This window comes from Hyla sarda, chromosome 2 (assembly GCF_029499605.1).
Source record: "Hyla sarda isolate aHylSar1 chromosome 2, aHylSar1.hap1, whole genome shotgun sequence".
In the NCBI taxonomy this organism is placed as follows: domain Eukaryota; kingdom Metazoa; phylum Chordata; class Amphibia; order Anura; family Hylidae; genus Hyla; species Hyla sarda.
In genome coordinates, this window is record NC_079190.1 from 47,221,786 (window position 1) to 47,234,079 (window position 12,294).

The 12,294-nt window shown below is 42.6% G+C and overlaps 1 protein-coding gene across 1 annotated transcript in view; it reads right to left on the bottom strand.

Moving 5' to 3' along the window:
- CRYL1 (crystallin lambda 1) overlaps nucleotides 1-11,881 on the bottom strand; it is a 150,953-nt gene extending 139,072 nt beyond the window's left edge. Inside the window, exon 1 of the mRNA XM_056561715.1 lies at nucleotides 11,730-11,881. Coding sequence (XP_056417690.1) covers nucleotides 11,730-11,770 — 41 coding nt within the window. The 5' untranslated portion in view covers nucleotides 11,771-11,881. The remainder of the gene's footprint in view (nucleotides 1-11,729) is intronic.
- Between the last annotated feature and the right edge of the window lie 413 nt (nucleotides 11,882-12,294).

Sequence of the window (12,294 nt, forward strand, 5' to 3'; positions counted from 1 at the left end):
TCCCTCTCTGGCACAGAGGGTCCACTACCTGCCAGCCGGCATCGTGACAATAAATTATTATTTTAGGCTATTTATTTAAACTGGGGAACAAAGTAAAATCTCCTTGGAGGGAAGCCTCAATACTATCTTAGAGTAGCTCACTATAAAAAGCAAAAAATGGCTACCCAGAGGGTTGGCCCCTACCAGATATACTCCAGATCTATGGGGTCTTGTACGAATGGAACGAGATAGTGTAACTTCTCTCATGTCATTTACAAGAGACACACACAGCATGAAGATGAGGTGTTTTAATATAATACCACTTCCCTCTATAAAGACGCATACATTTATTTACCATTTTGCTGGCTACCCTTTAACCCCTTAAGGACCGGAGGTTTTTCCGTTTTTGCATTTTCGTTTTTTTGCTCCTTGCCTTTAAAAAATCATAACTCTTTCAATTTTGCACCTAAAAATCCATATGATGGCTTTTTTTTTTGCGCCACCAATTCTACTTTGTAATGACGTCAGTCATTTTGCCCAAAAATCTACGGTGAAGCGGGAAAAAAAATAATTGTGCGACAAAATAAACGCTGTTTTGTAACTTTTGGGGGCTTCCGTTTCTACGTAGTAAATTTTTCGGTAAACATGATACCTGATATGTATTCTGTAGGTCCATACGATTAAAATTATACCCTACTTATATAGGTTTGATTTTGTCGGACTTCTGGAAAAAATCATAACTACATGCAGGAAAATTAATACGTTTAAAATTGTCATCTTTTTTATTTTTCCGTGTATGGGGCGGTATGAGGGCTAATTTTTTGCGCCGTGATCTGAAGTTTTTAACGGTACCATTTTTGCATTGATAGGACTTATTGATCGCTTTTTATTCATTTTTAAATTATATAAAAAGTGACCAAAAATGCACTATTTTGGACTTTGGAATTTTTTTGCGCGCACGCCATTGACCGAGCGGTTAAATTAATTATATATTTTTATAATTCGGACATTTCCGCATGCGGTGATACCATATATGTTTATTTTTATTTACACTGTGTTTTTTTTTTATTGGAAAAGGGGGGTGATTCAAACTTTTAATAGGGGAGGAGTTAAATGATCTTTATTCACTTTTTTTTTTTCACTTTTTTTTTTGCAGTGTTATAGGTCCCATAGGGACCTATAACACTGTACACACTGATCTTCATCATTGATCACTGGTTTCTCATAAGAAATCAGTGATCAACGATTCTGCCGCATGACTGCTCATGCCTGGATCTCAGGCACTGAGCATTCATTCGGCGATCGGACAGCGAGGAGGCAGGAAGGGGCCCTCCCGCTGTCCTGTCAGCTGTTCGGGATGCCGCGATTAGCCGCGGCTATCCAGAACAGCCCAACTGAGCTAGCCGGGAACTTTCACTTTCACTTTTAGCCGCGCCGCTCAGCTCTGAGCGCGCGGCTAAAGGGTTAATAGCGCGCGGCGCCGCGATCGGCGCTGCGCGCTATTAGAGGCGGGTCCCGGCTTCACTATGACGCCAAGCCCGCCGTGATATGACGCGGGGTTACTGTGTAACCCCGCGTTATATCAGAAGAGCAGGACCAAGGACGTACCGGTACGTCCTTGGTCCTTAACCCCTTAAGGACCGGAGGTTTTTCCGTTTTTGCATTTTCGTTTTTTGCTCCTTGCCTTTAAAAAATCATAACTCTTTCAAATTTACACCTAAAAATCCATATGATGGCTTATTTTTTGCGCCACCAATTCTACTTTGTAATGACGTCAGTCATTTTGCCCAAAAGTCTATGGTGAAGCGGGAAAAAAAATCATTGTGCGACAAAATTGAAAAAAAAATGCTGTTTTGTAACTTTTGGGGGCTTCCGTTTCTACGTAGTACATTTTTCGGTAAAAATTACACCTGATATGTATTCTGTAGGTCCATACGATTAAAATGATACCCTACTTATATAGGTTTGATTTTGTCGGACTTCTGGAAAAAATCATAACTACATGCAGGAAAATTAATACGTTTAAAATTGTCATCTTCTGACCCCTATAACTTTTTTATTTTTCCGTGTATGGGGCGGTATGAGGGCTCATTTTTTGCGCCGTGATCTGAAGTTTTTAACGGTACCATTTTTGCATTGATAGGACTTATTGATCATTATTCATTTTTAAATGATATAAAAAGTGACCAAAAATGCACTATTTTGGACTTTGGAATTTTTTTGCGCGCACGCCATTGACCGAGCGGTTTAATTAATGATATTTTTTTATAATTCGGACATTTCCGCACGCGGTGATACCACATATGTTTATTTTTATTTTTATTTACACTGTGTTTTTTTTTTTATTGGAAAAGGGGGGTGATTCAAACTTTTAATAGGGGAGGAGTTAAATGATATTTATTCACTTTTTTTTTTCACTTTGTTTTTGCAGTGTTATAGGTCCCATAGGGACCTATAACACTGCACACACTGATCTTCTATGTTGATCACTGGTTTCTCATAAGAAACCAGTGATCAACGATTCTGCCGCATGACTGCTCATGCCTGGATCTCAGGCACTGAGCATTCATTCGGCGATCGGACAGCGAGGAGGCAGGAAGGGGCCCTCCCGCTGTCCTGTCAGCTGTTCGGGATGCCGCGATTAGCCGCGGCTATCCCGAACAGCCCGACTGAGCTAGCCGGGAACTTTCACTTTCACTTTTAGCCGCGCGGCTCAGCTCTGAGCGCGCGGCTAAAGGGTTAATAGCGCGCGGCGCCGCGATCGGCGCTGCGCGCTATTAGAGGCGGGTCCCGGCTTCACTATGACGCCGGGCCCGCCATGATATGACGCGGGGTTACTGTGTAACCCCGCGTTATATCAGAAGAGCAGGACCAAGGACGTACCGGTACGTCCTTGGTCCTTAAGGGGTTAAGGGGTTAAAGGGGTACTCCCATGGAAAACTTTTTTTTTTAAATCAACTGGTGCCAGAAAGTTAAACAGATTTGTAAATCACTTCTATTAAAAAATCTTAATCCTTCCAGTACTTTTAAGGGCTGTATACTAGAGAGAAATCCAAAAAAGAAATGTATTTCCTCTGATGTCATGGCCACAGTGCTTTCTGCGGACCTCTGCTGTCCATTTTAGGAACTGTCCAGAGCTGGAGAAGATCCCCATAGCATACATATGCTGCTCTGGACAGTTCCTAAAATGGACAGCAGAGGTCAGCAGAGAGCACTGTGGTCATGACATCAGAGGAAATTCATTTATTTTTTGGATTTCTCTTTAGTATACAGCCCTTAAAAGTACTGGAAGGATTAAGATTTTTTTTATAGAAGTGATTTACAAATCTGTTTAACTTTCTGGCACCAGATTTAAAAAAAAAAAAAAAAAAAAAAAAGTTTTCCACGGGAGTTACCCCTTTAACCAATGTGCAGCAGCACTTGAGTCATGAATGACCAGAATTTTAGAACACAAACACACATTCAGTAAATCCCATCAGTGATCGCCCTCAGTGTTTGTTCAGTAAGTGTCCAGCACTTAAGTAAAGATTTAGTTTTACAAATTGTTTAAACTTTAATCTATCGCTAAAGTCCACCAGCCCTGGGCAACACTAGCAATAAAAACAATCTAATAGTTACTGTTTATCAACCTCCATGCAACCGCAGGTAGGGAGATGAAGTATTTTTCTGTCATCTTAAGCCTTTATATATAAAGTTATTGAAAGGCCAAAACTTCGTTATAAACACATAAAATAGTATTTGTTTCTGCCCGGACACTCTAACCTAGCCTGAGCTTGGTTCCAGTAGTGTGTACAGAGGCTTTTATGTTTACAGTTTTCGGACTGACCCAGATTTTGCTTGTAGAGTGGTACCTGCCACGATTCTCTTTTTCCAGGTTGAATAAATTACTACTTATCAGATATTTGATTTGCATGACAACAACCATAGGTCTCCAACTTTCGGGTGGTAACTTGGCCCCAGCCACTGGGTTATCAAGATGTACAAGTTGTGCATGTCCTGTACCTTCCCTCTATAGCCCTCCATTGAGGTTGTAGTGTTCACTCTTCCCTTTCCCTGCAGGCTGACATCATGTTGAGAGTGTTCTGTCAATTTCTCCCAAGTATCAGCAAGAGTGGGAGTAACCTCTGGCAGAATGTGCTGTTCTTGTGCCCCAACACCAATTTTACGATGTTGTCTGGCCACCTTTCCTTCCTTTGGTCTTTCAGGGTTCTCAAGAGCTGTAAGAGAGTTTTGTTCAGGAGGTCACAAGTACTATTTCAGTGGGGTGGTAGGGTGTCATGCAAGTCTTTTATCTGTTAAAGATGACAACTCTTCAGTACCAAAACTATGGTAATCCTGCACTACCTTTTTAGTCAATCAGCATGAAATTTGTGACCTTCCCCTTCTTATTTGTAAGTCTTCTGGCTGCTTCCACTGAGTTACTAGATAAGGCATGAGCATTCCTGTTGCCATGGCCAGGTTGGTACCATAGGTTATACTTTGAAATCAGTCTGCTAGGCCTGGCCATCCAATGTTGCCCTGGCAGTGTCCAAATGCACTTGGGGATTGTTGTCAGTCCACAGCGCACACACTGTACCCAACAAGAGGTTAGTGAACTTCAGGTTCTAGACTCAATAAACTATAGTCCTCTCAATCTGTTAGGATAGGTCATTATTTGCTCATAACCAACTTGAATTTAAGCCAGAACTTTAAAGGGGTACTCCGCTGCTCAGCGTTTGGAACAAACTTGTCCGAACGTTGGAGGCGGGAGCTCGTGAAGTACCCTTTTAAGTGGCATGGTGTAGCATAAACCAGAATAGGGGGCAATGGTCAATCTACTCAACTCCCAGAAGGCCTGATTTGATTCACATACAATAACCTTTGTTTTTATCGCTCATAGAGAGCCCTTATTTAGGAGGGCAGTAACCAACTGATCCCAAGAAGGCCTGAGCTCACTTATGTTGTTGGGCACAGGCCACTGCTGCAGGGTTTGTACCTGTGGGCTGGATGCCTTTCTCCAAGAGTTCCAGGTGCTCAATGATAGATTGCCTTCTACTTAAACTTTGTTCCTCCAACTGGATTAACACCAATGCTAATATCTTCATATATTCAGTAATAGTAGCTGAGAAGATGACAATATCATCTAGGTAGATCAGCAAAGACACTCTGTAAGGATTGTGGTGCATTGGACAGGCCAAAGGGTATAAGCAGGAACCTGAACAAGCCCAGTTATATGATGAAGGCAATGTTATCGCTGTCTTTTTAAGCAACAAGTACCTGTCAGTACCCACTGACTAAGAATCCAAAGTGAAACATTTACTGTGCAGGGTGATTTGTGGGAATGTGTAGTCATCCAGTATTATGCATGCTTACATGCACCAAACACAATGGGGGAGATTTATCAAAGGATTTAGACTGGTTTTTCCCATCTAAATTTGTCGCACAGAAAGTCACAGTCTAAATATGTGCGACTTTTCTGCGACTTTTGCTGTAGAGGATTTTTAGAACATGATGCATGCTAGTCTATTTTAGACGGAAATGCATTGGAAAATGCATTGGTGCTGAATTTATCAAGTGCAACTTTTGTGCGACAAGTCGCATCTGCCCAAAATACGCTAAAATGTCAGACCATGTTGGAGCAGGTCTAAATGCAGTTTAAGCTGTAGACCCTGAAGTCTGAGCACAGAATTTATCAAGGGCTGCGAGACCTTTGATAAATTAGGAGCACAATAGACAGGAGACTACCACATACGCTGGTCTAGAAGCATACCCAGAATAGACTAGATTAGTAAATGTCCCCCAATGGGTGAGGCCAAGGGACTCTATCTTCTATGATGTTACCAAGCATCCATTTCAATAACATCTTAGCATCCTTATAGAGCCCTGAAGAGATGTGGTGAAAAAAAAAATAATAATAATTAATTAATTTTTTTGACATCCCCAGTTGTGTTCTAGGGTGTGGGCCAACCCAAAGTCTGTCCCACATCTAGAGATATCCTAGGATCAAATTCTGATTCTTTTAGCCACCCAACTTGAAACACCAGCAGCCAGCTTTCCACTTTGCCATAGTTGTCACTGAACTCGAACTAACTTGGCACACTAATCTAACAGTGTGAGCCTTTTCTTACGAAGAACACATCATATATCAAATTCTCAAGGCACTGGAGTCACATAATGCTTGCTCACAGTCATTATTCTTTGTTGCTAATGTATGTCCTGGACAGCATACAGGGTTCTGGTCAGAGCTCTCCCTTCTTTTTGCAGTGCTCGTTCTTTTAGAACAGTGAACATTTACTGCCCTTACCAGTCAACAACAGCCAAGGGCTATAACACTGCTTTCCCAGGCAATTTCAAGAGCACCCTATCAATCTAGCATGCTTCAGGTTTCTCTTCAAGGCTGTTTGTGAAGGTTTGTAGCTAGGGACATGATTCTACCACTTGGGTTACAACTCACGGGCGACCCAATTCTTGCTATATATTCTTCCCAAGAATCACTGGAACATAAAAGTCCATTGTACACTACATTGCCAGTACTCATTTGTTGCCCAACTATTGGCCTTCTACTAAAATGCTCACGTGAAATCAATCCAACAATGAATATAGGCAAACTGTTCATTGCCTTAAGGCACACCCAAATTGGGCTACAAGGGGGCTTGACCATGCTGTAAATTGAGACCCAGTGTCCAGTAGACAAGGCAGATCCACTCTGTTAAACTACCATCAAATATTCTTCCACAAAGTCCATTGCTTCTACTGTGTCTTGTTTCTCAGCCATTGGGGAGCCACATTTATGTTCTTCCAGTTGGTGGATTTAAGCATAGGCAGTCATGAGCAGAACAGAAACAATCAGCTTAGATGCCTGCCTTTCACAGTCTGGTTGGACAGTGTTCTTGACTCGCCCCTACAATGTGCTTAGGGCAAGTTGCACTGTTAGGGGTGGGGAAACAATACACAGCCAGGAGAGGCACAAATAAAGTGTCAACTAGTGCATACGGTAATTATTGTGGTTCAAGAAATGTACACTCTTTACTCTTCTTCTGCAACCCACACAAGTGGCTCAGGTAGTGCAGCTCATCCAGGATGGCACATCAATGTGATCTGTGGCAAGAAGGTTTGCTGTGTCTCAGCATAGTGTCCAGAGCATGGAGGCGCTACCAGGAGACAGGCCAGTACATCAGGAGACTTGGAGGAGACTGTAGGAGGGCCACAACCCAGCAGCAGGACCGCTACCTCCGACTTTGTGCAAGGAGGAGCAGGAGGAGCACTGCCAGAGCCCTGCAAAATGACCTCCAGCAGGCCACAAATCTGTATGTGTCCACTCAAACGGTCAGAAACAGACTTCTTGAGGGTGGTATGAGGGCCCGACATCCACAGGTGGGGGTTGTGCTTACAGCCCAACACAATGCAGGACGTTTGGCATTTGCCAGAGAACATCAAGATTGACAAATTCGCCACTGGTGCCCTGTGCTCTTCACAGATGAAAGCAGGTTCACACTGAACACATGTGACAGACATGAAGGAGTATGGAGACTCCGTGGAGAACGTTCTGCTGCCTGTAACATCCTCCAGCATGGCCGGTTTGGCGGTGGGTCAGTAATGGTGTGGGGTGGCATTTCTTTGGGGGGCCGCACAGCCCTCCATGTGCTTGCCAGAGGTAGCCTGACTGTCATTAGGTACCGAGATGAGATCCTCAGACCCCTTGTGAGACCATATGCTGGTCCAGTTGGCCCTGAGTTCCTCCTAATGCAAGACAATGCTAGACCTCATGTGGCTGGAGTGTGTCAGCAGTTCCTGCAAGAGGAAGGCATTGATGCTACGGAATAGCCCGCCCGTTCCCCAGACCTGAATCCGATTGAGCACATCTGGTAAATCATGTCTCTCTCCATCCACCAACGCCACGTTGCACCACAGACTGTCCAGAAGTTGGCAGATGCCTTAGTCCAGGTCTGGGAAGACATCCCTCAGGAGACCATCCACCACCTCATCAGGAGCATGCCCAGGCATTGTAGGGAGGATATACAGGCACGTGGAGGCCACACACACTACTGAGCCTCATTTTGACTTGTTTTAAGGACATTACATCAAAGTTGGATCAGCCTGTAGTGCAGTTTTCCACTTTGATTTTGAGTGTGACTCCATATCCAGACCTCCATGGGTTGATAAATTTGATTTCCATTGATCATTTTTGTGTGATTTTGTTGTCAGCACATTCAACTATGTGAAGACGAAAGTATTTCATATGATTAGTTCATTCAGATCTAGGATGTGTTATCTTAGTGTTCCCTTTATTTTTTTGAGTAGTGTATATAAATGTATGATCACAGCTCGAAAACTGTGTGTGTGGGTGTGTGTGAACATACCCTTACATAGTATCAACACTGAATGTGATTTCTTGTGTCTTAATATAGGTCTTAATCACAAGCCCTGTGCCATTGGTGCATGTACACAGTTTCCACCACACAAATTAAAGGGTTACTCTGCCCCAAGACATCTTATTCCCTATCCAAAGGGTCCCGCCGCTGCCTCCCCCCACGGTCTTCCTGCGGCACCCGATAGCTTGTGACGTCATGGCCATGCCCCCTCGTGATGTCACGTCACACCCCTCAAGTCTATAGACTTGCATTGAGGGGGGCGTGACATCACGAGGAGGTGTGGCCATGACATCACAAGCCTCTAGCGCCACATCGCCAGTCATCCGGCACGGAGCAAAGTTAGCTCCATGCACAGGATGATACCGCGGGCATGATCAGACATCTTATCCACAGGATCCAAAGGATAGGGGATAAGATGTTTAGGGGCGGAGTACCCCCATAAAGGGGTAAAAAGACATTCACCAACACCACCCTTAAAGGGGTACTCCAGCCCTAATACATCTTATCCCCTATCCAAATGATAGGGGATAAGATGTCTGATCGTGCCGGTCCCCCGCAATCTGTCATTCAACACCAACATTTGCGAGCTCTCCACAACGCTGGAGGCTTGGAGTGTGCAGCGTGATGACCATGGGGCCGGAGTATGGTGAAGTCACGTCTCCGCCCCCGTGGAATTCACGCTGCACACTCGGAGCCTCCAGCGCTGCGGAGAGCTTGCAAAGGTGGGTGCTGAATGACAGATTGCGGGGGTCCCCTGCAGCAGGACCCCCGCTATCAGACATCTTATCCCCTATCCTTTGGATAGGGGATAAGATGTATTTGGGCCGGAGTGCCCCTTTAATAAATTCCCTCCATTGTATTTGTGCAATTTCCTAATCTATTTGTGGTTATTTCAATTTGCTGAACAGCATTAAATCAGAGGATGTGTTTCCCATTCTATGGAAAGACACAAATGCATGTAGAAGGTTATGTAGGATCAGCTGTCTGCTTCCTGTTTTTTGGAGGGGAGGGGGAGGGGCAATTTTAGAAACTTCAACTTTCCAGCTGACAAAAAACTATTCACATATAAGCAACAATCTATTCTCTGTTTAATTAATAATTCTGACTGAATGTGATCTGGTATAAAAGAAAGTATCCATACAGCATAAATAGCTATTAAATAAATATATATATATCTATATATATAAAACTCAACGTGTGTGTGTATGTGTGTGTGTGTATATATGTATGTATATATGTCTGTGTGTATGTTCCACAAAAACTTCCAAACGGCTAAAGATATTAACATGAAACTTGGCACACATGTTACTTATATGTCAACAACAAACATAGGATATGTGATTTTACCCTTACTCACCCCCATTTGCCAGGGGCGGGGCTTATGTTTAAAGTCCTATACAAGTCTATGGGAAATATATGTTACTGCATAACTTCCAAACGGCTGGAGATATTTCGATAACTGGTACACATATTACGGGTCGGGAGAGGAAGTCGGGAGAGGGGGTCGGGAGAGGGGGTCGGGAGAGGGGGTCGGGAGAGGGGGTCGGGAGAGGGGGTCGGGAGAGGGGGTCGGGAGAGGGGGTCGGGAGAGGGGGTCGGGAGAGGGGGTCGGGATATGACAACACTATATGAGGACTGGATATGAAGTCAAAAGCTTCCTCCTTTGTTTATTTTCCTCCCCAACAAAGATTAGGAAGGAAAAACCGGGCAACGCCGGGTACTCAGCTAATATATATTATATTATATATATATATATATATATATATATATATATATATATATATATATATATATATATATATATATATCTTTTTTTTTACAGTTAAAATATAAAATTAGATTTTTTTTTTTTTTTTATTTCTTCTGATTTCTGTTTAAATACAAAATCCGGTTATCCTGCACTGGGTTTAGACAAACTCTAGTGCTACAATTACTGTAGAACTACAAGCCCCAGCATGTCCGCTTTAAAATGTGCAAAAAGTAAAATAGATAGTGCAGCTCACAATTAAAATTGGATTGGTAAAATTGGATATACACCTATACCCTAGGTGTCAGAGGGAATAATGGTATAAAAAAAAAAAGTGAAAAATACCAAAACCTCAAGGATAACAGTATTACTGGTACATGATGGGCGCGGCAGCGATCGTAGTTGAACACCGCATCTAAAAAGTAAAAGCTTCCCGGCTGCTCAGTGGGGCTGATCGGGACTACAGCAGTGAAAATGCAGTGTCCCGATCAGCTAGGACACGAGCGGAGGTCCTCTTACCTTCCTCCGGCGCATCCATTCGGCGATTGATTGCTCCAAGCCTGAGATACAGGCTTGAACAAATCGACCGCGGATAACACTGATGATCAGTGATCAGTGTAAAAGATCAGTGTGTGCAGTGTTATAGCCCCCTATGGGAGCTAGAACACTGCAAAAAAAAAAAGTTAATATATGTGATTTAACCCTTTCCCTAATAAAAGTCCAAATCACCCCTATCATTCCTATAAAAAAACACCATGTAAATAAAAATACATATAAACATATGTGGTATCGCCGCGTGCGTAAATGTCCGAACTATAAAAATATATTAATTAATTAAACTGCACGGTCAATAGCGAATGCGCAAAAAAATTCCAAAGTCCAAAATAACGTATTTTTGCTCACTTTTTATATCATGAAAAATGAATAAAAAGCGATCAAAAAGTCCGATCAATACCCTCATTACCGCCCCATATGTGGTAAAACAAAAAAAGTTATAGAGGTCAAAAGATGACAATATTTAACGTATACATTTTCCTGCATGTAGTTAGGATTTTTTCCAAAAGTACGACAAAAATCAAACCTATATACATAGGGTATCATTTTAATCGTATGGACCTACAGAATAAAGATAAAGGTGTAATTTTTACCGAAAAATTTACTGTGTAGAAACGGAAGCCCCCAAGTTATAAAATGGTTTTTTTTTTCTTCAATTTGGTCGCACAATTATTTTTTTTCCGGTTTTGCCATACATTTTTGGGTAAAATGGCGTCATTACAAAGTAGAATTGGTGGCGCAAAAAATAAGCCATCATATGGATTGTTTAGGTGCAAAATTGAAACAGTTATGATTTTTTTAAAAGGTAAGGAGGAAAAAATGAATGTGGAAAAAACGGAAAAAACCGTGGTCCTTAAGGGGTTAAGGGTCTATTCACACGTACAATATTCTGCGCAGAATTGATGTGCGGGATTTCAAGTTATTCAGTTTACATTGAAATCTGCAGCAGAAAATTCTGCACAGAATACTGTAAGTGTGAATAGACCCTAAAACTTGCATCAGCAGAGGAAGAAAAACAAAAATGTCCTGCTTTTAGCTATAAATGACACAAACACGCACGCAGAGGAGCTGTAGATATATATATATATATAAGTTACCTTCCAATAATCACAATACTCCCTTCCCTTGGCTCAGTCATGTTCGCTGCCTTTGTGTTTTGACTACAAGTGCAGATTGCAGGAAGGATCCAGCCAGTGCTGGACTAGCAGCAGAGTTTCACAACCCTTATTAACTTGGTGCCTGCACGACGTCCCCTACAATCTGAGCTCTGATTGGTTGTCCTGGAAGTCTCCAGTCTGGGGCATGACATGTGCGCAGTGATTGGCTACTGCAGTCAGTCCAGTGCCCCACCTTCATTTCATACAGATCTCTAATGGCAACACACAATTGGTGTATTAAAAAAGCTCCATAGCCTGGGGCTTTATCGTCTGCAATGGATACAGGACGCCCAGAAGTAAACAACCAGGAGCGCAGTGTGAAAAGGCGACTAACCCAGCCGGATGGTTAACCCCTTGGTGGCCTGAGGATTGTTCCATATAAGTGGCTGTCTTAACTTTCCTTCCTAAACCATCACTAATGTATTGGAGAATCGCATAAATAGCGGTTGCTTAGGGGGACATGTATCAAAGATTTTACCCCTGTTTTAATATTAATATTTTCGTG